Genomic DNA, 27,214 nt, shown 5'->3' on the forward strand with positions numbered 1-27,214 from the left:
GTCCTTTTTATGTTGATGACAGCAGAACTGTACACAATAGTCCAAGTGAGGTCTCACGACAGCAGATCAGAGGGGCAGGATCACCTCCTTTGGTGACCTGCTGGTCACAGCAAAAAAAGATTTAAAAAAACAAAAAAAAACAAACCCAAACCCACAACAAAATATTTAACTTCAAAATAATTCAAAATACTAGGAAAAAGATCAAAGGTAAAAGGCATAAAAAAAATCTCCCAAGGAAGATAACAAAAAAAGAATATTGAGAGCTTAAAACAGAATCACTGGAAACTGGCAGTCAGTAAGGCAGACATAAGAAAAAGGCAGGGAGAAATGAAAGAGAAGTCCAACACATACAAACTATAGAACACTTCCAATAGACAAGAAAAAGCAACACACATCATACTGCCTGTTTCCAACAAGCTAAACATTCATATATGGTCACATAAATTACATTTCCACATATCTGCCACTCTGAACTTGAGTGTGCAGTTTTGTATCCATGATTTGCACAAAGAGTAGAGTAGTTCCACTGGTATCCAGTCGTATGATACCATCTGTAACAAAACTCAGTCCATTTCCCTGCTATGTGAATTACAAAGAGGGTATGATTCATACTACTTTCAGCAGCTGATTTTAGGAAATGGATGCCCTTGCATTAGTTATACTTCTGCAGTGCCATGCATACGTAGATAAGAGTTCTGGCAAGTTTCTCCCACTCTTTATTTGATGAGGTATACTGATCTGCAAGCATCTTGCAAACTGTGAACTAACTCAGTATGTTGCCTAGAATACGAAATTTCACCTCTAACAAAAGTCAACTATATTTACAGCTGCCAGACAGCCCCACAAAATCACAAATTACCAGCCCTTCCTCCACAATGAAACAAGTAACAGTGAAAGGCATAACTTTGCACCTGTGATTAGAATAATTAAGATTTCATTTCCTCACCAAAAAAAAAAAAAAAAAGAAACCAACCAAAACGAAAAAACGACACCAAACAAAACAAACTGGAGACATAGATATGTTCTTATTTCCTCCCATAGATTATTTTATTTAGTTTAAATGGCTGTCTGGATCAGTCCCATTAAATAGCCAAGGAACGAAAATCATCATTACTCCTATAAATAGTTTATAAATATAAATACATAGTCCTTTATAGTCCTCTAAATATATTCCTACAGTTCCCTAAAATATCGTTTCAGGTTTGATGGGGATTTTATCTCTCTGCAAGATTCACAAGGGAATTAACTTGGAGCAAAAATAGGTTTGATTTATAAAAAGTAAAACCAGAAACCAGAGACAAGAGTCTACCCACTGAAAGACCACAATGCATTTTTAAAATTTTAAAGCAGACATCTCAAGGGGTACTCTTCATTTGCTTATTTTACCCATAACATAAATGTAGCTTCATATGTTATGATTTAATTTACATTACAATTTCTAGATCAGACTGTCATCTGTCGTATAAACCCACACAATTGTAGTCACCAGTGCACTTTTAAAGAACAGTATCAGATTAGGCCCATGGTACTGCAAACTTTATACAACATGATGGGTCACTCTAACTTCTGCTAGGAAAGAACTCAGTGACTCACTTTAAATATGCAGGATCTTGCTGCTTCTTTTTGTCAACTCTTCCTTCTTGTCCACTCCTAAACTTGATTTTTATTCAAAGAATCCTCTGCTGCACTTAAATTTATTTAATTACATAACCTTGGAGGACAGAGTTTGTGAGATGGGGGAATAAAGGAGCAGAGAAGAAGCCATGGGTGTTTGGAGGACTTTTAAAGAGACTTTTTAAACAAGGCACTTCTGCTGTATCTTATTATTAGCCCAGCTCAAAAGCCACTGAATTCCAATTCAGGGTAATATTCTCATCAGAGAAAAGGTAATACTTGTCCATGTTTTCTTCTTTTTTAAGAAAATTTTCCCATATACAGAGTAACATAACAAAATCAGTAAGTGACTAAAAGAGGGACAGTATATGGACATTGCCATACGCTTGAAATATCTGGCCAGCAAACATTACTGATTCCACACTTTGAAGGCATTACTTTCTAAGGCGAAAGAAAGCTCATCTCAGATGGTTAACAAAAAAATTTTAATGAAAGTGCTTAAACATCTATACTTGGCACACAGCAATCAAAGGCACCCAGGAAAATACAGCATAGGCCTATAGATCCAACTTATCAACACGTTACAGAATTCATATGTGGAAAATAAACAACAGCCAAAAACTCAGGGGATGGACCAAGAAGCTTTTTGATAACACACTGAGGCTTATTTATTTAAATTTGAAGGAAAAGCATGTCTGAAAACTATTGCCTCAGAATGGATGCTTGGAATAATTCAAATAGCACAGTTACATTTTTCTAAAGGGAGAGAAAGCAAGCCTAGGACATTCACCTCCAAGGTGTTTCAGCAACAAAGAAGACAATTCATAATTTTTTTATCATTTTTCACTTCTTTTGTGAAGAATTCAATAGCTTGCTGCAACTAGTTCCAATATGACACTGCACACAGTACCTCTAGGTTTAGGACTTCCTCCATTTACTTTTTAAGATTAAGGCTTGCAAGGGCACTGTGATTACCCTTACAATTTGTAAATGCATGTATATAAAATAAGCAGTACTGAAGGCACTAATATCTTCCAGGTACAGCATTTCTTCCTAAGAGAATAAATTGATTTCTATAGGTAAAGCAAGGACGACCTTACCTGTTAACACCATGGCACTTGTTTGAAATAAAAGGCAACATTTTTAGCATCTTGAACAACTGTTCTTACAGACAGTAAGAGTTACCTTATTATTTTCTTATTATTTTCATACATCTGAACCAAAACCACAAAGATCTACTGTACTTTTACTAATGATATATAGGGACTGACAGTTCCAAACACATTCAGCACGTTTGGTGCCTCACAAGCTACTCCTGGCTACTCATCCTGCTGCTTTCAGAGTGTCCAGTGTACTACAAGCAAGGCACTGTGAACCAGATTGTCTGCACACTGAAGATCTCCCCTCACCATGGAACCAGCTTTGGCGATTATATATTATTTCATAAAGTTGTGCTCACCAAACAAGCAGAAAAATACTTAAGTTTTGTAAGGTGATTTTTGATCACATCTGTGACTAGAATCAGCAAAGGAGAAAGCAGGAAAACATGGCCAGAGGCTGCAGAAGGACAGTCATAACTCTTGCAGCAGTATCTAGTTGTTGAGCGTTTGACTCCTTTTCATAATCCTGAAAAAGGCCAGTGTCATGGTTTAAGCCCAGCCGGTAACTCAGTACCACGCAGCCGTTCACTCACTCCCCCTGCTTCCGTAGGGGTGGGAAGGAGAATCGAAAGAACATAACTCCCACAGGTTGAGATAAGAACAGTCCAGTAACTCAGCTATAACACGAAACCACTACTGCTACCACCAAGAATAATAATGATACAGGAAATAACAAGGGAAGAGAATACAACTGCTCACCACCCACCGACCGATACCCAGCCCGACCCGAGCAGTAATCTCGCCATTCCAGGTAACTGCCCCCAGTCTATATACTGGGCATGATGTGCTGTGGTATGGAATACCTCTATGGCTAGTTTGGGTCAGGTGTCCTGCCTCTGCTTCCTCCCGGCTTCCCCTCCTTCCCAGCAGAGCATGAGACTCACAGAGTCCTTGGTCAGACTAAACATTTGAGCAGTGACTAAAAACATCAGTGTTATCAGCACTGTTCCCAGGCCAAAAGTCAAAAACACAGCACTGCACCAACTACTAAGAAGGAGAAAAATGACTACTACTGCTGAACCCAGGACAGTATCCACCCCTTATTCCATACCATTCACATCATGCTCAGATCCCACATTTTCAATATACCATCACTCTTATCTCTTATATATACGTGTAGATACATCCACACACACACATGCACACACACACACAGATATCATTCCTTAGTGCATGGACCAATCCCTATAAAGCTGCTGAGTCCATCCAGTCCATGATGTTGGGCTCCATCTCTTGTAACAGTCTTTCAGAGCAGGAGAGAGAGTGTGATGTAGTCAATCTGCCAGGCCTCCCCATATTTGTACTTCAGCCATTGTCCTCCATACCAAAGAGGCTTTAACCATTTAGCTTGCTTAATTGCAGCACACTTCATACTCATGAGTAACCTGGGCAATAGTGTTCATTGCCTAAGCCCACCCCTCGATCACGAGTCCATCTCTATGTCGCATCTCTGCTCTGACAGCCTGAGGTGCCATGGGCCCATCAGGCTCAAAATAATTCACTCTCCCCTTCAGCAGTTTCTGCAACTTGTCGCTGCGGACTCCATACAGCTGTCTTCCATCTCCAATGTTTCCAAAGCACTGGAGGGGCCCAGTGGACTATGTACTTACCCATACTGTCCCATACACCCTGCCGCTCATGGCTATCCAGCCTCAGAGAAAATCTCTTGGTCCTTTTATATTGTTTTCTAATCCTAGACAAGATGCAAACACGACTCTGCTTAACTTTCGAGATTAGACTAAATGGTCATGGGTAAAACACACTCTGTATGTGTGCCAACATGCTGATCCCCATCACAATCAGCAGGCAGGTCTCAAAGGTACCCAAAGGCCATTCAAAACCTTCAGAACTCTCAAATGATGCTGCTGCACTTGTCACTGGGGCTGGTGTAACTGCTGCACTTGGAGCTGGAGTAGCTGCACTGTCTGCTGTGGTCAGAGTTTGAGTAGCTGCTGTACTTGTTGCTGGATTTGCTGTGGCTGCTGTGTTTTGAGTTGGAGTAGCTGTGTTACCTGTTGTAACCAGACTTTGAGTAGCTGCTGTACTTGTCACTAGGGTGTGTGGCAATGTTTCCCTCATAGGCTGACCACTCCAGGAGGGAAAAAAGATGTGTAATTGCTAAACACTTCTATTATATACCTCCCAAAGTATAGAGGCGGTGACCACACTGGGAACGCAAGCCAGATCAGTTGCATGATCAATTATTCTACTGTAATAAAAGTCATTACCATAAAGTACAATGACACAAGAACCTTAGGCCAAGGCCCCCAGGGTATAAACAGTAAACACTAATACCAGCTGTAAGGTATGACATGCTGAAACTGTGAGATCAAGAGCAACAACTTCGAGAGCCAATAAATCAGCATTGTGATGAGTGACTATTAATCCAAAAAAATGAATGCTTATCACAAATATGATTAGACACACTCTGGTCAGATCTGTCGTTATCTCAACCCTTCGTGCCCTGCGCTGGGCACCAAAAAGAACTGTCATGGTTTCAGCCCAGTCAGTAACTCAGTACCACGCAGCCGTTCACTCACTCCCCCTTCCTTCCTCTCCCCCACTCCCAGAAGAATGGAGAGGAGAATTGAAAGAATGTAACTCCCACAGGTTGAGATAAGAACCGTCCAGTAACTAAGGTATAACACAAACCACTGCTGCTACCACCAAGAATAATAAGGGTAATAACAAGGGAAGAGAATACAACAGCTCACCACCTGCCAACCGACACCCAGCCTGACCCCAGCAGTGATCTAGCCTTTCTGGGTAACTGCCCCCAGTTTTATATACTGGGCATGACATGCTGTGGAATACCTCTTTGGCTAATTTGGGTCAGGTGTCCTGTCTCTGCTTCCTCCCGGCTTCCCCTCCTCCCTGGCAGAGCATGAGACTCAGAAAGTCTTTGTTCAGAGTAAACATTACTGAACAACAACAAAAAATATCGGTGTTATCAGTGCTGTTCCCAGGCTGAAAGTCAAAAACACAGCACTGCACCAGCTACTAAGGAAGAGAAAAATGACTGTTGAAACCAGGACAGCAAAACACCAAAAAACTGTGAGGACAAACATAAATATTCCTCTCATTTAAAATGCTTTAAAAGCACGTCCTGCATTCTTGGAAACAAGGTAAAGCTCATACTGCCACAGCCTCACCACCATTTTTACCCACGTGAGGAGAGACACTGGCACAGGTGATGCAGATATCTTGACTGTAATATGAGCTTAGAAACAGACAGTCACCCAAACATGTAGCCACAGCCCAGGATGCCTCTCAAAGCAGCAAGAAGCCTCATCTGGCACTGCCTTTGAGATCCCCACTAGCAGTGGGTAACTAGTAGTGTGCTCCACCATAATGCCTCTCCCCAGCACTTGACTGAAAGATTGAAAGCATGCTACCAATGCCTTCAAAGGGGACAAGTCAGAGGGGCCACTGCTCTACCTAACCACAGAATGCCTCTGGAACTGCTAGAGCTGACATACCAGTTCAGGAGTGCCCACTCTGCATTTTGCAATCAGCTTCCAGCTTGCTCTGCCACGCCAGCATGACTAGGCAGCTTTCAAGATCAGAGCTGCTCTGCACACAGCTAGCTCTGTGCTCAGGCAGAGGAAACTCCAGTCTGCCTGAAAGAGCAGCCACACACTTGGAAGTTCTCACTTGGGGCCAGAAGATCCCTTGTGTGTGAAGTTCATGGATTACTCGAGAGAGAAGAGGGAGACTGACACTAGACTTGGACCTGTTCTGTGGAGCGCTGCGCCAGTCCACAGATCAAAAATGTTCTGAAAACCTGTGATTAGGGCAGGCTTGCACTGCTACACTTTATGATAAGACATATATTGGTTGCAACCAATTCAGGCTAAGAAAATGAAGGAATAGAAAAACCCAGACCTAAAACCACAGCACGAACCTTGCTAGCCCACATGACACTCTTCATAGTCGCACTGAATATTAACATAAGGAGGGACCTTGCCCCACTACAGAGCACTCTGCGTGTACATGTCATATACGTGCATATACATGTAACAGAAGTATTAACAGTATCTCTGAAGCTACTGCTCCCCAACATTATTCTTTGCTGGGTTTGGCACATACCCAGATACTATCAATTGTCAACCCTAATAGGAAATATTCTGTCTTTATATATTTACATAATCATGGAATCATAGAATAGTTAGGGTTGGAAAGGACCTTAAGATCATCTAGTTCCAACCCCCCTGCATACCAATCTTAGCTTATATGTATTATTATTGGTTATACTAGGTCAACAACGCTTATTATTAAGCAATCATAGCTTCTATGTATTATTAATGGTTCACAATGTGTTATTACTGGTTATACTAGGTCAATCTTTTAGAACATTATAAAAGTCAGGAATTAAAAGCAATAATGCTGTGCCAGTTTGCATAAAGCATGACAATACTGAAGCAAGCATATCTTACCCTCATATTATACCAATTAAAACTTAATGAAAAACTTACCAAAACAAACCCAGACCTGACAGTAACACCTCAGTGGCAATGGATTTAAGTTTATGCAGGAATTCTAATCTTAGTTCTCCTTCAAAAATATTCATTACTGATGATTTTGCTATCAAGCTTTGAAGCAATGTTACAATCCTTCTAAGATGGCTCAGGAAGTGGTTAAGAAAAGCCAAGAAAACCCCCAACCAACCAAAACAAGCCTAAACCATACTATATGATGTATTAACAGTGCTTGCTCACCTCCACCCTCCACTGCCACTCTAGCTGAAGTGGATACAAGTGTAGATTACACAAAAGTAATTTGTAATTCTTAAATCATATTAAAGATCGAAATGTTCTTATTTCCTAGAACTGAAATCTAAGTTAAATTGCACTTTAGAATGGGAAGAACATCTCTTCAGACCCTGTTCAAGCTTCCCAATAAACTGTGAGAGGAAAAATTCAAATAAAAAATTTCTGCCTAGAACTTGTAATTCAGGATGCAATATAGTGTGTGACAGAGCAAGGAGTACAGTTGAACCACCCCGTCATTACTTTTCATACTTCTGACACAAAAAGCAGATTAAAAAAATAAAGCGTATTTACAAGGTTTCCTAAGACTAAAAGAACACAAAAATCTTCTATCTAGACAAGTTTCAACCACCAGAATGGCAAGCATTATGTGCCTTGGAATTGCCTGAAATTCCTCTAGCATGCATCAGTGGTTGGTAGTGCTCCTGAAAACAGTCTTTGCTAACTTTACTTTCTGAATTCAGCTGAACTGGGCCTCTTCATCTGACTAAGCAAAACTGCTGAGGAATGCATGTCTTGATAATGTGTAAATCATTCTTAAGTGCCCAGTTTGGGGCTTTGCTCTTACTTGAAAGAACCCAAATTCCAAAATCCCTCAAACCAAAAAAATTTCAGACTTCAAAATGAGCCTTCTCTAATAACATAAAGGTTACAAAAGTAAGTGTTTTGCACATTCACCACTTTGTGGGCTTGGTGAAAGAGAAAGATGAAAAGGAAGTAGTACTTGAATGAACTCTGCGAAGGAGGGAAATCATTCACTTGCATGTTCAGACACAGTGCAAGAAAAGTAAATGGCACAAAAAACAGTATGGGGTTGTGAGGAAGAGCACAGAAATACTTGGTACCTGCAGGCAAAAAATCTCCACATTGTCTCTTGTATATTTACATTTACATTCCCAACCTACACAGTCTATCAAAGCACATTTTTCTCTTATTTTATTTCATGTCCTCAGTTGAGAAAGAAGTCTAGAAAGCAATCCTTGCTCCTCACACGGGGAAAGTATGGGAGGTGTGCTGTGCACCTCTCTGATTACAATTATGCATGTCCACATCATGCATCCACTGGGACTATGCTGTATTTTGCTGTGGGGCAGCAGGGACTTTGGCAGCCACCTTCATTGCTGGATCATTTCCTGCTACTAGGAACTGTACAAAGGCATCAGATGGATCTCTCTGTTGTCTTAAAGGAAATTGCACAGAAATATACTTATCTTCAAAAATTCTTTGCAATTGTTTGTTGTGCTCAGGGAATCCTTCTGTGCAGTTCTCACAGAGGAAGAGTTCCTAATTTTGTGCTGATACTTAAGAGGTTTTATGAAAAGCCTAACATTTTTGTAGAACTAAATTCACAGCATTGGACTACTCCAGGGACAGTGAAATACCAATTCAATGATTAACACCACTGAAAAGAGTTTCTGCCAGCTGGTCCAGGTCATTAATCTCACATCCTGGGATAATTCACAGATGGCCCTATCTCAAGGGCAATATTTTGTTTATGAAGAGGAATAGCAATAGCCTTAGGAGAAAACACATAATACAAGCAAAGTAGTGAAAGATAAAACATATAATACAGGCAAAGTAGTGAATGATGGTCATGCTTGCACACAACAGCAACAGGTGCACAGAAAAAACAGAAAATTAAATATATAGGAAATGCTCTCATGGAAGCAGTATGAAGTACAAAGATTACACTGCAATACAGGAAAGGTGAAGCACCTTACTTGATTAGTAGACAATAGGCGTATATATCTTCTGCTCAGTAAATCAAGTTTATAAAAAGCAAAACAATGTAAACAACAAACTCAGCTGTTGTAAGCATGTCTGACAGGCACCCCACAGTGTATAGTTTTAGGCAGCTTAAGGACACAGACTTCTACATTTAGCCTGCCATGTCTGCCATCTGTCAAGGACATCAGGATGTCCCATTCCATCCCTGTAGTGGGAAGTACACATCACAATTCTTTTGGTAGGTTGGAAAAAAAAAAAAAATCTCAGCCGAATTTATTGAAAGAGACAACAAAGAAGTTACCACAAGTAACCCTGTCCCACACAGGGAAAGAGCAACACTTCATCACTAATAAAAGCACAGTCAGCTTTCCCTTGATGAGCAGGTTTACCCTTGAAAGGTGCCTGTCAGTGTGAATAAACTTTGGTAGTGTGTGGAAACATAAACAAAAATTCAGCCTGCACAGCATTTTTACTACAATATGGAAAATGTTATTCACACAAAGCACTTGATATACTCAGAAATAATCTGCTCTTCCTATTACATGATGTTAACTCCTCTGCTATATGCCATAAAACTAAGGCAGGGTAAAGTCTCAATTACTTCTTATCTTCAATAATCCTTGCTAGTATTCTTTCCAACTAACTGGAAACACCTAATACGTTCCAGACATGGAACACATATGTGAAACAAGGCAAGTATTAATTCCCTGTGCCATAAATCGATATCCTAGGAGGCAGGATGAAGAAAACTAGCACATTTACTCTCTACACTGCAACCTCATGTCCACACGGAAGGACTAAGTGATAGCGTTCATTTAAAAAAAAAAAAAAAAGAACAGAAGAATAAAAGAAATCTGTGAATGAAGTTTTCAAGGAGCATTTGAACATACAGTCATGTAAAGACACTGATGAGCTTTTCCTCCTCTGGGTGCAGAACAGCATAAATTATTATGACAGCTTTAATCTAGGGATTAAGGCTAGTGTTTACTTACTCTAATACATAATTTTGTTCAAAGTGATACCACCAGAATGTTTAAAAAGTGGGAGAGAGGAAGATTTTTCTGGGTCATTTTGGCCTTCCCTGATCTTGTTAGGATATGAAGCACTGTGGAAAAATTTCAAATGAGTATTAGTTGCAAAGGAGATTTTAATGACAGTACACCCTTGCATTTACTGTTCTCTTGAACAATTTCCTAAAAGTACCTGTTAAGACTTGAAATTAACAAGTGCCATCAAAGCATATGCCTTATGATCACAATAGTAAGCATTCAACAACCATCAACATTCAGTCTCAACTTAAGCACATTTTGCAGTTTCCACATTTTCTGCTCCAGATGTGAAACCTTTGCAATTCCACATGGTTCAAAAAAAACCTACACATACGTAGCATCAAACAAAAACTACAGCATCACTTCAATGCAGTTGATTCTAAGTCAAACTCAGACTTGTCTATACCTGAATAGGCATTCACCCTTCACAAGAAACATTGAGAAAAGCTTTCCCTGCCTTTACTCAGCCTTCAAACTCTCCACTTTCAACAAATACACCATAATGAATAAACTTCCCAAAGATTACCACACCAAACAGACAAAAACCACTTGGAATAACAAAACCAAAACTTGCCAATATATCTGCGGAGGCACAAAAAATGTTGTCCAAGAGAGAAGCAAGTCAACCAGTCAAGAGTATGCTTCTTTTTCCCAGAATATACTGAATGGACCAAATGGCCTCATGGAAAAATCATGGGTGAGACTAACAACTACTACACAGATGAATGAAGATACATAAATAATCAGTAGAGGGGATTGCTTTTGAATAAGTTAATACTTCTTCAAAACTATGTATTTTCAATCCTGATATTCCAAAGAGACCTACAAAGTATTTTCAACAACTCAGCAAACTAACCACATAACTCAACCACATACCAAAAATATCAGGCTGACTGCAACTATTTGTTCTATGATACTCACCATTTTCCCTACGTCCTCGACACCGTTCTTCTCCTTCCCCTACCCCACATGCTTCATAGGTGATAAGTATCTTAAGACCTCTACTCTTGCTACCAAACTGCTATCCTTGCTCCACTGGAACCAACACTGTTTTCTCTCAAATGGTCTTAACAGCACAATGAAGTTAAACTCTAACAAATGAGTTTCAAGCTACATTATTTGGCTGCTTTTGTTTCCAAGCTACAAAACTACTTGTGCCTAACAGCTTTGTAAGTTTTCCTCCATCCATATCTTGGTTAAGATAAGCATTCCCTATAGATGTAGCCTAGTTTAAAAGCACTATTTAAGATCATAAACAAGACACTGCAGAAGTAGTCTACTCTAATTTACAGAGCAAAATATAAAACTATAATGGTTTGTTATAAAATTCCTACTTCCTTCTGTTCTGCTGAAGTTCTCTACACCTGCTACCTAACATGAACAGAAAATCTTTCTTCCTCCCCATTCTGCAAACACCATCAGGAACACACATTTGAGGATAAGGTAATAGTCTTGCAGTACCTATCAATAAAATTAATGTCACTTTGATGGTTTCTTGCAGTAAATTTTCATAAAATACTTTAGGCTTTGACGAACACACAAAAATTCCCACTTCATCAGACCTCAGACTGTGTTTTAGTTTCAGGCTTAAAGAAAAACTTACGTCTTTTCCAAGGACTCTAAGCTCAAACTGTGTTTCCTTGAAGTGAACTTTTGTAATTCTAGGCCTGTAAAAAGACAGAACTTTGTGAATTTTTAATTTAATGAATAATTAAGTTGCATATATTTACAGAGACAAAAAATAATTCACAGGTAATTTTTTTTTCAGGTATGCACCAGATAACTACAGAAAAGTAGCAGTATTAAAACATTTTAACAGAAGCATGGTAAAGGTGAACTATTTTTTTCAATACCTGGATTATCAAAGAAATAAAAAATTGTATAATCCAGACAATATTTGGAATTCCAAGTATACTTTTTTCTATTGATACAATTAACCTTTCAAATTGATACCACAAATCATACATTTCCATACAACATCGTTATTGGTTTTAAATTATACATACCAGAAATATTTTCCTACTTGTTTTTTATTCTTGTAGACAACAACTCCTATGGGTGTTAATCCTAAAAAATATTCAGATTTGTTTTCACCCTAGAAAATAAAAATGTATGTTACTCATACAGTTGCAAGTTGTACCACTGAAGCAGTGAGGTCTAGTGAGAAGTCAGCCAGACCATAAAATCATAGACTGGTTTGGGTTGGAAGGGACCTTAAAGACCACCTAGTTCCAAACCCCCTGCCATGGGCATGGACACCTTCCACTAGACCAGGTTGTCCAAGCCCCATTCAACCTGGCCTTGGAAACTGACAGGGATGGCATAGACACAACTTCCCTGAGCAGCCTGGCAACTTCTTCCTAATGCCTAATCAAAATCTACCCTCTATCAGCTTAAAGCCATTCCCTTTATCCTGTCACTACACACCCCCATAAAAAGTCCCTCTCCAGATTTCTTGCCAGCCCATTTAGGCACTACAAGCTGCTCTAAGGTCTCCCCAGAGCCTTCTCTTCTCCAGACTGAACAGGTCCAGCTCTGTCAGCCTGTCTCCAGAGCAGAGGAGCTCCAATCCTCAAGGCTTCTTCATGGCCTTCTCTGGACTTGCTCCAACAGCTCCACAACTCCCTAGTGTTAGGGGCACCAGAGCTGAATGGGGTAGGTGACTGACTACATCAGAGCAGAGGGGTACGTGACTGACTTGAACATACTGTTTCACTCTGTGTGCAAATGGGAATACAGCATTTGCTTTACTGACAAACACTCCTACATAAGAACTTGTAGGCATGGAGGCAAAGAGGCAAGAAAGAATGGCAGTGAGTGAAAGACTGTGAGATCCCATGTGCCATGGTAAAAAGCAAAAAAACCCTTTATTTTTAAAAAGGAAATACTTAGGGATATTTGGCAAATGGCCAAAACTCAGAAACTGAACTCTCTATTCAGACATGAATGCAACAGACATTTAATTTTCAGATGAAGGTGAATACTGATTTTCTGACCTATTCTACTATAACCTCACAGCTGCCTTCTCCCTCCTAAAATATTATCACCTGCATACTGCTACCAAGTGAAGTAAGTCCTCTGAGAGAGTCAGAGCATTTTTTTTTTTGTTCAGAATGTATAGCAACATGCAAAGAACAGCTGCACGCATCATCTCCATAAGAAACCATTCCTGGGATCAGTATTCAAATTGCAAACCGTGTCAGGAGAAAACAGGGTGAATATCCCGGTGCTAGTGGCAGAAGGCCCCCATTTCCTCAGTTTATGATCAGTAACAAAAATCAGATGTGCCCTACCCTTGAAAGAGTGCAAAACTTACAGCATGAGTTTAGAAGAAAGTCAGTTGGAAAAGCTTGTTCATCTGCCTATTTGAGGCAATGACGAAGAGTGCTGCAAGCTCTAAATCAGGAGAGGATGAACCACAAAGAATATCAACTGTGAGATAGACTGACTGTAGAAAAGTGTCCTTCTGTGTGACTACTGATGTAGTCACTGATGTGACATCATGTAGTCACCGTGTGACTACTGATGTGAGAAAGCTCAAGCACACCTGGCAAGCTCTTCCTGTGCTCCTTCAGTGAACTAACTGCTAAAGGCAACTTTACTTTTAATATGAACAAGCAAGGAAAAGAATTACATCTCTTCATGTGTCTCAAATGAGGGCTTATGTTGCTGTTGCAGTATTAATAGAAACAGTAATATTCATGGGTTAGACTTGGGCGTATTACAACTCATCCCCTCACTACCCAGAGCAGTGATCTTACTGCATAGCAAAAGCAATTGCAGGCTCTGCTAATTTAACAGATTGTGTTGGATCATGTTCAGTCTTGTTCAAGTAACTCCCCAGCTTTCTATGGGTGGGAGGGTTAAACGGGATAAGAATACAATTAAGCTATAGGGTGCATTAGAAAACACTTCATATTGTAGGCTACACAATTTCAGCAGGAAATACATACTTAATCTTCTGTTAGTATCTTGATTTCTTTATTTTCTTTCAAGTAATTTTACAGAGTACTGACATCTAACTCAGTGATCTATATTACAATTCTCCATCTGAACTTCTGCTTTTTTCCCTTTGTTAAAAAAAAAACTGTACAGTTATTCAAACAAGACAGGATGGTTTCCACCAGGAGCGGGTAGCCTCCAGGTGATGGATTGGATCCTATCCCATCATACATGCTGTTTTACAAAAGAAGTGGAGGGTTTTGCTGAGGCAATACAGACAGCTTGCAGTTCTGCATGATACAGCAGAAGAAAAGCTGGAAACATATTCTCGTCTTTAGCAAAACCTTCACAGTAACTATTAAAAAAAGCCCGACATGCTGCTGCTACCCCACAAAATAAATGTGGAAATTCTTGTGTCAAAGCCAAAGATTATTACCCTCTCTCATCCCCCCTGATACTTGCAGTCATTACTTCTTATTTATCTAAACTGTTTTTTTTCCAGAGTTTAACTTACTGCCTTTTATAGTTATTATACAATCACAGCTTTTCATCTAAAACACAATAGGCTTCTGTAGGTAGAATGACTGAATCCCCTCAGTCTGTAAACATATATTCTTTTGCATTTGTTAAGTACAGTGCTTCCTCTCAAGTTACTCTGTGGCAAGTAAACTACGCAAATACTGTCCCCCACTTTAGTAAAATAATTTTTTTTCATTGTTACCAAACTTGAAATATTTAAAAAATACTTACATAAACAGGATGGAGATCCACTCCATACATTTCCAGAGACTTGGCCACCCCTAAGAAGTTCAATTCTGCCTCAGCAGGAACTTGACCCCTGAAAACAAAATTCTGTTAAGAAATTTGCACTTCCAGTCAACATATTAAAATAGATCACATTAATAGATACAGTGTCCTGGACATGTATACAATCCTTCCTTCCATTTGTTTAGACTGTCACTGTACTTTCAGCACTTGCTGAAAGGATACTTTCGGCTTATACTTCTGCTTGCTCCAAGTGAGACTGGACAGTAGGCAAAAATTTTCCATAAACTTTCTATTTTTCTTTCTACTAAACTCTCTGCTGTAAGATCCTATCACAGATATACGCTATCATATATACAATGCATGCCTACTACAGTGGCTAATCTTTTCCCTGCTGTCACAAACACCCTCCAGGCATTCCATTTTTAGGTTTGAATATGCAAAATAACTTTTTTCTCAGTAACTATACATGATAATTAATAAAGCAGGAATGGAATGACTCACTGGGGTACTATTTCCCCACAGCAGCTTCTGAAAGCAGAGTTCATGACTTCAGAAAAAATATTCCTTTCTTCATAAAATCTTGTCTATAGGAAGTCACACAAACTAGTAATAATCAAGTCTGCTATGGTGAAAACAAATTTTGGACTCTGTCTCATGAGACTACCAGTGTCAAAGATCCAGCTTGCCTTCCTATCAGCAAATATCAATTCACCAGATTAAAACTACCATCAACAGCATGCTGGTTGGAAACAAGAGCCAGAAAACCGGTGGAGAAAAACCCCATGCTATTAGGAGCATATTTGACATCAGTGATGAAGGATTTATTTTCAAAAAGAACAAAATGATCAAATAAATACAAAGTCATCAACAGACTCATCCTCAGAATTTAAATTATTCTTTCCTTAATAACTCCCATTGGTGCAAGAGCAAAACACTCTGTTTCAAGCCTGAAATATGTGAAGCTACTTATTCATCTTCATTCCTCTTTAATACTTCTGTGAAAGTTACTGAACTGTTATTAATAAAGTACAACACATCTTGTGAAAATGTCAACTCAAAAAAGATGCATTTCCTGCTTCACCCTGTGATTGCTCTCTTAGGGAAATCACTGCATTTGCTACCTTTCAAATCCGAGATGTGAAGCAGAGCTCAACATTTTGACTCAAGACCTGGAAAAGTCCTGCAATATGCGCATTCTCACTCATTGTCCCCAGCCTAGCAGCTCCTTTCCAGGTTTTCCCAAATTTGTGCTATGCCTGACAAGACAGAAAACATGTCTAACATGAAAGACTGAAATAGTGTGCTAGCACGAATGTAACAGTATAGATATTTAAAATTCTTGCCTATACTGAGGTGGGCTGCTTCAACCCACCTATTGTGCATAGTAGAAAGGATACTGCTTCAGGTGTTGGTCCTTCTTTCCAAGGACTTACAGAGAAACAGCGGACCTGAAGCTTGTAAGAGAAACCTCTTTATTCCAAGGGCTGGATCTCCCAGTAGATCTGTGATTCATCTCTGTACTCAGAATAAGCAGAACACTGGATATTCAGCAAATCAGTATTGTCACATGTCTTTTATCCACTACTGCTATAAAAACTTACTCCACAACTTGATTTTGTTTATTTTTGGTAGCTCTCAGAAATATAAAGAAAACATTCACTGGAGCCATATTGTCTTACTGAGTTCCCAGACAGAACATCAGTCCTGAGCAAAGTGGATTATGCCATTACTGAATTACTGCTAGAATCCAACACCAATACCACTAGTAGCATTTCCTTACTGACCATATCTAAAAGAATGATGATGTGTTTATCCCACTTTGTCATTCTGAAAGTACCAAAAGTCTCAAATGCCAAATAAGTGTGTGCGTGCATATATTTTCACAATAATACACAGTTCGTAAGAAATTCACAGAAGTTTTAAAGGAAGTAAAGATGTGAGCTGAAGCTTCTGAAAGAAGCAGATGGAAGCCAGAGGAAGAAGTCCTCCCAAATACAAATGAAGAAGACAGAACATGAAGGGAAGAGAGAAATATCAAGGACTGAAACAATGTCCACCATTACAAAGGGTGCCTCATTTTTTACCATGTATGAAATTACAAAGGCTGCTCCTCATCATATAACCTGACAATGCTCTCTAAAATTAAAGAGTCTTTGCAGATGGTTATGCCAGAGCAGGCAATGTAACAGCCATGCAGCTGACAGGCACTGCTCATTGAGATGGACAAAGTGTGCCACTGAAGGTCCTAAACAATATTGAGAGCTAGTCTTAAAGCTAATTATCCCTAAGGATGCAATATCAATTCAAAATACTTGACTTGCCAAGTATCAGTTAGTCCCAGATCTGCTGCAGTCTGGAACAGGCAGAGCGGGGATGGGGAGTAAGGGGGAGGGGGGGGAGTAAGCAGACAGGCTGCATGGGTCTGAATTACTGACTGCACTTAAACCATGACAGTTCTTTTTGTCACCCAACGTGGGGCACGAAGGGTTGAGATAACGACAGATCTGACCAGAGTGTGTCTAATGAATCTGTGATAAGCAGTCTTTGTTTCGCATTAATAGTCACACGTCACAATGCCGATCTACTGGCTCTCAAAGTTGTTGCTTCTGATCTCACAGTTTCAGCATGTTGTACCTTACTTACAGCTGGTATTTGCTGTGTGTTTATCAGCTGGGGGACTTGGGCTAAGGTTCTTGTTTCATTGTACTTTATGGTAATGACTTGTAATACAATAGAATCAGTGATCATGAAACTGATCTGGCTTGCGTTCCCAGTGTGGTCACCACCTTTATAATTTGCGAGGTATATAATAGAAGTGCTTAGCAATTACAGGTCTTTTTAATCCTTCTCCGGTGGTCAACCTGTGAAGAAGACATTCTCTTACCCTCCCCACCCTGCTCCTGGAGGGATGGGGAGGAGAATCGAAAGAATGTAACTCCCATGGGTTGAGATAAGAACAGTCCAGTAACTAAGGTATAACACAAGTCACTACTGCTACCACCAAAAATAATAATGATAAGGGAAATAACTAGGGAAGAGAAGACAATACCACCCACCGATACCCAGCCCGACATGAGCAGTGAACTAGCCCTTTCGCATAACTCTCAGTTTACATCCTGGGCATGATGTGCTGTGCTATGGAATACCTCTTTGGCTAGTTTGGGTCAGGTGTCCTGCCTCTGCTTCCTCCCGGCTTCCCCTCCTCCCTGGCAGAGTATGAGACTCAGAAAGTCCTTGGCCAGAGTAAACATTTGAGCAGTAACTAAAAACATCAGTGTTATTAGCACTGTTCCCAGGCTGAAAGTGAAAAACACAGCACTGCACCAGCTACTAAGAAGGAGAAAAATGACTGCTGCTGCTGAACCCAGGACACATGTAAAAAACCAGACAGAACCTGCAACTAAAACCAGTTTACCTGGAAGCAAGGTACACGCAGGACCACAGTTGTCCTGCAAAAATCCCCACGCTTCCATGCTGAGCTCCAGAAAGGATAAAGTAATTCTTCTAAACCGTATCACAAACCTGCTCCTAAAATGTTTCTGGTGAGATAATCTAGGATATGTCGTCAGCCATCGTAACTTCAAGCCTCTTAACTAGAGACCACTGTCTCCTGTACAGAAGCCATTGCCGACAGCGCCAATCATGACAGTCAGGCCCAACTAGCAATGAGTACACCTTACTTTCACTCTCTTTTCTGATGCTGCTAAACCCCTGACACCTAACTGCAGCCAAGCAGCAAAAGAGCTTCAGAGCTCTAGGTCAATAAGCTTATAAAACCACTAAAGATAGTGTCAAGACAGTTATGACCTCTCTTTGCAACCACTGTTCCCCCAGCTTCTTCAAGGTTACAAACTTTTTGAGAAAAATGGGTCTTAATCTCATTTACTACACTAATGACTGCAGAAACTTGAGAGAGAGGAATTAAGGTTGCTTAGTATCAGTGGCTGGTACATAGAGTTAATCTCAAGTTTCATTTCTGAAACACAACCACCTCTGATGTTGAGCCAAACAAACTCTCTGTTACTCAGTTTCCAGTCTCAGGAACAGAAAAAACAGCACTTTTCTATTTCACAAAAGAACCTGTAGTAAGGTTCTCTGTAAATCATCAATTACTGTAAGGCAGTCAGGCAACTACATAGAAACAGTTATTGAACAACAGACTCTTTACTGAAAGAGAAAGCTCAGGTCAATGTGGCAACTGCCACTGATTCCAATTACAGGAGAACTTCCCAAACAGAACAGCTGTGCCTCTGAGTTAGCACCTATTCTCATTAAACAAGGCACAAATAAAACTAGCATGCAAAACTACAGGCAAGAAATTTATTAACCTTTATCTAGTCTGTAGCTTCTTTATAGCAAAAGAATCAAGAAATCTGAATCTACATGCAAGACGGCTAGCTCTGATTATCTTTACTTTAACAAAGGGTATGATGAGTGTACTCATAAAAAGTTTTTTATTGCGCCCATCTTAATAAATGGCTGCACCACAATTGCACCTCACTTGGACTTGTTAAAACAAGCTTCTTTACACTTACCACGAATATGAATTTGGAGATAAGCAAGTAAATGTTTAATTTGGCATCGTGTACAGTTGAACTTCTGGCATACATTTTTTCAAAACCAATTTCATGTTTTGCATTTTTGAAGGCACTGTAGTCTAATATTTGGAACAGCAGGTTGGGAAGCCAAATCTCTGTACCTTGCAATGCTTTCATACAGCAATTGGCAGTTCAAGCTTTGTACCAGGAGTACTTCAAGTTTAAAACTAACCTCATTGAAAGTACGTTATACATAGAAGGTCACTTCTAAATATGAGTAAGTGGGACAAAAAATGGCTCTAAATTGCAGGCGATTTTTTCATTTTATTTTTGTACATCTAGAGGCAGTGTAAACCTCCTCTAAGAAGACTACTTAAACAGCTGCTGCAAATGCATCTAGGATTTAACCTCTATTCACACATAATCACTTTCTAGCTCTGCCACCTTTACTGGAAATCACATCCTTTGTACAACGTTCCTATGAAATTACTGGTTTTCCTCTCTATGTTGCTGCTGTTGTTCATCTCTCAAGCACTGACAGAAACAATGGGGCTAAAGGTTACTACTAGTTCTTATATCGCTTATCTGTTAAGACACCCCTGTCCACTTCCTGGTTGTCCATACTGCAGTTTCATTTTTTTGCTTCCCAAGTAATCAAGGAAAGGCACTTCATGCACAAACTGCAGCCTCACAGAAAATGAGCTGACTCCTAAAGCAGCATCTTGGGATCCACCATCAGGCAGAGATTATCCAGAACGTCAATGACAGCACAACTCACATGTTTTGTGTCTAAGCGGATTATTATCCCAGTAACTGAAAGACAGAGAATTGAAATTCTGCAATCTTTATAATGAAAATGAATCTGCCTTGTCAAACTTTTATGAAGGTTAAGTTGGGAATGCATAAATCTCCCAGGTTGGTTGACATACATGATCTCTGTAGCCCTCCTCTGTCTCATCTGCAGTGTGCCTCCCATTCTCCTCCTGCCCCTGTCAAGTACCATAACTCTAGCTTAATCCCACTTTCTGAGCTCCTTCTCATACGTAAGAAATATTATCAGACATAGTTTCAATGCCTGTGAACTTAGATAGTACCTTGTTCCATTTAAATCAAAATTACTTCCGAGGCCTGCAAATATCCTGTTCCTACTGCTTTAAAGTCACATGCAAAGTTTTGGAATTTTGGGTTTTCTCCAGAAACCAGCACTTTGAATGCCTTGTGTTATTCAGTACTGATGACTCTGCTTCTGGGTGCTGCTTTTTTTTCTTAGAAATCATATGTTCTTCCTAACAGTGAAACCCATTATATTGTCCACTGCCAATATGTTTTATGTAATATATGTTGATTAATAAAATGAAAAGACTTCATGCTCGTAAAACCAAACTGTCTCTAATTCATGCAGATGTTGTAGCTAAGATTATCACTTAAAACAAGGGTGTATAAACTGCTTTCCTGGTACCTCCTGCAATGTGAGCCACTCCTACAAAGAAACGTTCATGCAGGTTGCTACAAGCACTCCTTCATTACCTTAGCTAAGGATCTGGCAAGAAAATAGAGGCTTTATTGTACAAAGTGCTGTAAATTATTAAATCAAAAGTGGGTTTGTCCCAAGCATTCATTTGAATACGAAGCGCAGTAAAAAGAAATGTTATCCCCATTTTACAGACAGTAGACTGAGGCATGGGCATAAGCACTATGCCTAAACAGGAAATCTGTCCTGGAACAGGAAACTGAACTTGCAGACTTTTATTTATTTAACTACAAAACTAAAAGAAAACAGAAGCACTATTAAAATTGCTGGCTCTGAAATACTCATAGATTGGTCTGACATACATCACATTTCCAGTTATCACCCCATAGGTTCCTAAAAGAACAAATTTAATTACATAAAATGTTTTCTGTTTCTGAGGGACATAAGTGAACTCTGTGTTCTTCCCTTGGGTCTAGAGACCTCCACTCCGCAGCACAAGCTGCACCCTTCCCCACCTACCAAGCAGCTCTGTATCTGATGTTACCTGCCAAGTTCCCAACAGTACTGAGTTCTTACATCAGAGTTTTGTGAATCTGCTCTATGGCTTCCTCCAGCTCTTCCTTCTGGTCTGGAACGAATCGGTACTCCGAGACGTAACCTGCAGGGTGCTTATATGGGTCATAGTCCCCCAGCTCAGCTAGAGAATACAAGAAGAAAAGAAAGGTCACCTATTTTCAACACCTTACGTTAACCAAAAAGTGTTATACCATTCACCCATTGGTCCCAAGACACCTCTTTCCAACTGACTGTCAATTTACCACACAGTCCATTAAAAAAACAAAAAAAACCAAAAAACCTGTACACAGCTGTTCATATAAGCACACATAAAACCAAGAAAAATGTTTTCAGCCATTTTAAAAGAAAAATTGAAGATTCAGAGATAGAAGTTTTGGCAGAATTTGTACCACTTCTACAGGACTGAACAGAATTTCGTCCAAGCCAGCAAAGTTGAGATTTGATGACATATTATTTGGCAGCATATGTAAAAGAAGTGTAGAAAAAAATTTTTGGTTTTGGAATATCTGTGACCTCCCATAAGATGTAATATTACAGACAGAACTGACCCACCTTCTTGCTGGGTCTCCTAACACAGATGTCAGTGTGGGAATGCAAATGAAGACAAATATCTTGAGACACGTGGAGGTATGCATTGTTTCTTGTGAGGAAATGAAAGACTTCATTTTTCAATAAAATATTAATGTATTTCCTGAACATTAAATTTGCTTTCAAATTAAAATTATTTTTTTTAATAATTTTCTTAAAGAACACAATGGATAGCTGGTATAATTTTCTTTGAAAAAACCTTGAATTTGCATAATTGCTTATGTCAGATTTCACAACGCAATTATAAAATAAATAAGCACCTTGGTCAGAACTCACTTCTACTGATCTTAACTATAATTGCAGCTATCTGAGAAACTGTGAAAATTAGTATTTCAATTTTTTAATAACACTAAGGAAAATCTACATAGGCTGGGCTTCTCTGAAGAAAGCTTCACAGGAGGTTTTTATCCAATGCCTACAAAGTCAAAAACATAGCCAAAAGGAAGCTTCAAGACCCAAGAAGCAAAGGATTCATCTAACAACTCCTGTTTCTTTCCAGAATTTAATGATGTTTCTAGAACAAGATAGTCATCTGCTTAGTAGGGATGTTGAAAAGTTTCTCTAGAAAACCTCTGTCAAAATAATATGATTTTTGCCCATAACAGGAATAAGAACAGGAAGGACTACAGCAGCCACAACTCCAGCACTCTCAATAGGAAAATTGTCCAAAATGTGCCATGGGTACTGATTTTTCCACCATCTCCACTATAATAGTCTGCAATCTTTGACCACAAAAGAAGGAAAATGATTAATTTGTTAAAAACAGGACCTGCTCAGAGACCAAAGATGACACCCAGGCACAACCTGAATGGTGAAAGTAGAGCAGCACATGGGTAGAGGACTCTGGGAGAACACCAGGCCCTGGCCCCTCCTCTGGATCTTGGCAGCTGCTGGCTGCACCAGGCAACACACCACAAGTATTATTACAGAAACAGAGATTCTCAGCTAATACCAAATTCCCACGAACGCACCTAATCTTAGTTTAGGAAAGAAAAAAGTGCAGTCTGTCTGGCACACCAGCTTTGGAAAGGTTGTTGATATCAGTGCTGATGCCCTGGGTTCATGTATTCAGTACCTGAACATATTTCTCAGGTGGTTTCATATACTTTGAGCAACTGCAGGCTCTAACTAAAAAGACAAAGCTTTTTATAGTCAATGGGAATGTATTCTTGCTGATGCCAGGACCAGCTTTAAACCACTGTATGTAACCTTTGCCATGCTTTAATCTTCCTCTCTCACATGAGCTTTCTCATTGTTTTCCAACAGAATATCTGAGATCAGAATCTCACTTACAGGATTTTATACCAAAACAACAACTCCCACTATTCTAACCACCTTACAAATGACTGAAGAACAAGAAATTGTTCTTTTTTACTCATTTCTATTAATACCATTGTTACCATCATTATGTATCTTCCTGCCTCATATTTGCAGCATTTTTTCAGGGAAGACATATATGCCAGTAGAGCAAAACGTGCACTGCAAACGGTTCTTCAGAGTATGACATGTCACATTTCTTAGGAAAATGAAGTTAAAAATAATTGTATAAAAACTGCCTGAATTTTTAGCTTTTTAGGAACACATATAACACACCATGAAATTCTGTATAATGCCCACTTCCATTTTATACACAAATTATTCTGCCTTGCTAGTCTAAAATGGAAATTTAAGGAGGACTATTTTCTATGTTGCATTAAGTGTTGTTAAGTCACACATGGAACACCATTAATACATATAATCTCTGCTTAATACCTACCATTCGTGGGAAATCTAAATTTAACACAGAAAAATTTACAAATACAGGTCCCAGCATGACTCATCATAAGATTCTTGGTTACCAGTTGTGTTTGAATACAGAGTTTGAGCTGTAATGTGAAAGGAATAACTGGTAGACAGACAGCTCATTTCAAACTGATTGCTAGTTCTACCAAGAATGAATAATATAACACCCACTTCTGAAAAAGCTAACTACTGATGGTGAATGCAGGTAAATGACAGAATTAAAATTCTTCTCTTCGGGTCAAAACACATCCTCCCTTCAAGCGGACACATTCATATTGACATAACCTAATTCTGGAAAGGATCTGGAAAGGTTGCCAACAGCCTGCCAAATCTGTGACCTCCTGATAAAGGTTCTGTCATACTTTATGTGCAATCCAGACTAAGTCACAAAGACTTAAGTACATGACAAGATATTCCTCAGCAAGCAAAAGTGTTTGGCAGAATCTTCAGACTGACTTTTCAGTTCCGTCTTTACATTAACTTCTACATTGTTTCCCTATTATCTGCTCAGAACAGTCATCTATTTACAGTTCTCTAGATGAAATCAGTCATACTAGTTTTGTTCTGATTTGAAATGAATGCATGAAGTATTAGTGGAGTCTTCAGGCACCACTTAAAATTAATCCTAAAGCAGGATTAACAGAAATAAGCTCACAGCTGGCCAGAAGAACTTACACTGAATTATATATGCTCCCAGCTGTGCTGCAGTGCTGCTTGGACAAGGCAAACGGCCCTGTAAAACATCCTGCTTGACTTGTAAGAAAAACTGATACCTAAAACACAGAGAGAAAACAAAATCATTATTTCAACGTTGAGTTTGATGCATCAAGTAATGTTACATCATATTCCATTTTACTGAAGACATGCCATGTACTATAACCATGTGACAGTCAAGAAGCTTCCTTACTGACTTTACCCCTACTGACCCTGAAGTAACGAACAAGATGAATTTAGCAAAAGAACTTAAGTAGGGGGATACTGTACTTTCCTATCTACTTATATCATGCAGATATAATTAATTTCCCCCCTAAAAACATAATTTCTCTCTTTTGACTTTCAAAGAGCAGTCAGGGAGTGGGCAAGAGTACTAAGAATCAAAAAAATTGAACAAGAGACCTATCAAAGGGCTGAAGTTCAACCAGATCAGTGGATCAAAGTAAGGGAGAACTGGGTATTAGATACTTTTTTACTCGAATGTTTCCTTGCCACACACCCAAGTATCAACTAAAGCAGTCAGCAGATTTGATGGGAGTCCATACCTCCATGAAAAGAATGGAAGTGCATATCATCAGCAGCTAACTGTATCTGTTGTAACACGGAGTACTTGCCTTCTTGGAATAGAAATAGCAGGGGTAAAAATGTAATTTTCAGAGTCTACACTTTATGAAGTGTTTTGAAAACAAATAGAAAAGACAAGAGAACAAGCCATCATGAAAAGGATCTGCTTGGTTTTGCAGTTCCCTATACTCATTTATAGGAAACCTTTCCATTCTGGTTGCATTTTGTCTGGTTTTACTACAACAGATGTTTGCAGGATTTCACGTTAGCCTAAGCAAATTTCTTGTACCAAGTTCCTACAACAGGTAACAATATTGAGAAGGTAACTTTTTAAAACAAAAATGGTTAACCATACAAGCACCTAGTCTTTCATTATTCACTAATTCAATTTTACCTACATAGAGCCAATTCAGCTACACTGCAAATAATTTATTCTGTGTTAGTACAAGTTACTTATGAAAGCACCTTGGAATGATCTGTAAGTTCAAAGTGCATTTACACTGATTTCAGAGAAGTTCACAAACTGCAGATTGCATGACAGCTGATTACAAATCACTTAGGATCCAATCAAATTTACTAGATTTTATCAGCCCAGATGATCATCTGAATAAGGAAGGATGACAGCATCTTTCTGGTTAATGATCCCGCAGAATTTTTGCTGTGACAGAAACTATAGACGGTATGTCCACCCTTAAAAAAAAATGGCTAATACTTTCTGCCTTAAAGGACCAGGGAACTGTGTAAGAATTTTCTGGGAATGTCATGAGGGAACACAAAGCATGTACACTCAGTGTTTCTTCACTCTAGGCAATACCTCAGTAGTGCTTCTAGCTTATTGTTGTCAGTTCTATCTAGACAAAGCTTCTCTGTATGAATGGTGATAATGATAAAAATTATTTTACATCTACTGTGGACTACACAGCATCTTCTTTTTAACATGAAATGCATTTCAGATACACACCCATCTTTCCATTAGTACTCCTCCATCCCTACAGTGCTTCTGAGGAACTTTGTATCAGATGATACTATAAATGTTTTCTCCATGTAGCAGACATCCATAATTCTACATTCTCATAGTAGTGTCAAAACAAAGCAGGATAGGAAACTGCAAAAAACACCCTCTCTCTGCAAAAAACAACTATGGGAGCCAATTACTAAGTGCTTAAGTGAGTTCTCTAAAGTGAGCACCCTGAATTCCCACTGAAGCCACTAAGCTCCTCTCCTTTTTGCCACTAAGGACAAAAAGACCTTTTGTCCGAACTTGTAGCTAACCTTCTGAACTGTCAAGTTTGTCATGTACATATGATAGTGGCTAAGCACTAGTTTGCTCTAGCAAACACATACAGCAAAGACCGCAGCATTAGCTTTTACCTACAAGTCAGACAGATTTTGCTGTGAAGCAATTACAAATTTGACATGTTTTCATTATTTGCAAATAGTAATCATGTAATGCCACAGATCACCAATATCTAGTAACAATAGCGTCTGCTCTCATATCCATTAAAATGAACAAACACATGCTCCAAATAAACATACTGGTTAGCACAAAACAGTTAACACTTCTTAATCATGGGAATTACACACAGAAAATTATTGTTATAAAAAAAAAAAAAGTAGGGCCTTTAATCCCTTCTAAGCAAGAGGAGGTTTCTTTTCTTTTTCTTTTTTTTTTTTTCGGTAGGGGTGTGTAAAAAAAACCCAAAGCAAAACAAAACCAACAAACAAAACCACAAAAAAAAAAAAAAATCAAAGCCACCAAAAAAAGCCCTTCGGTCCAAGATTCAAGGGTCTACAGGAATAAATGCTAAGAAATGTTGAGGGCAATTGATTATTCAAGGTGTTTTGTTAAGTCTGTCAACACAAGCATATCACTTTCTTATGCCTTCCCTCTGTGCCTTCTAAGATGCAAACAATGCATACTCAAATACCGTGCAAAGATGAACAAAGGCTT

At 39.1% G+C, this 27,214-nt stretch overlaps 1 protein-coding gene across 3 annotated transcripts in view; it reads right to left on the minus strand.

The window, feature by feature from the left end:
- Window positions 1-27,214, minus strand: part of EPB41L4A (erythrocyte membrane protein band 4.1 like 4A) — a 128,250-nt gene that overhangs the window by 46,366 nt on the left and 54,670 nt on the right. For all 3 annotated transcript variants that reach the window (XM_061378084.1, XM_061378081.1, XM_061378083.1), the window contains exons 5-9: window positions 24,661-24,758; window positions 21,616-21,736; window positions 15,013-15,100; window positions 12,327-12,415; window positions 11,924-11,987 (exon numbers count right to left, since the gene is read on the minus strand). In XM_061378084.1, coding sequence (XP_061234068.1) covers window positions 11,924-11,987; window positions 12,327-12,415; window positions 15,013-15,100; window positions 21,616-21,736; window positions 24,661-24,758 — 460 coding nt within the window. The remainder of the gene's footprint in view (window positions 1-11,923; window positions 11,988-12,326; window positions 12,416-15,012; window positions 15,101-21,615; window positions 21,737-24,660; window positions 24,759-27,214) is intronic.

This window comes from Neopsephotus bourkii, unplaced genomic scaffold (genome assembly GCF_033783945.1).
Source record: "Neopsephotus bourkii isolate Nb327-2 ecotype Australia unplaced genomic scaffold, CSIRO-AGI_Nbou_v1 NB_1764, whole genome shotgun sequence".
Lineage (NCBI taxonomy): Eukaryota > Metazoa > Chordata > Aves > Psittaciformes > Psittacidae > Neopsephotus > Neopsephotus bourkii.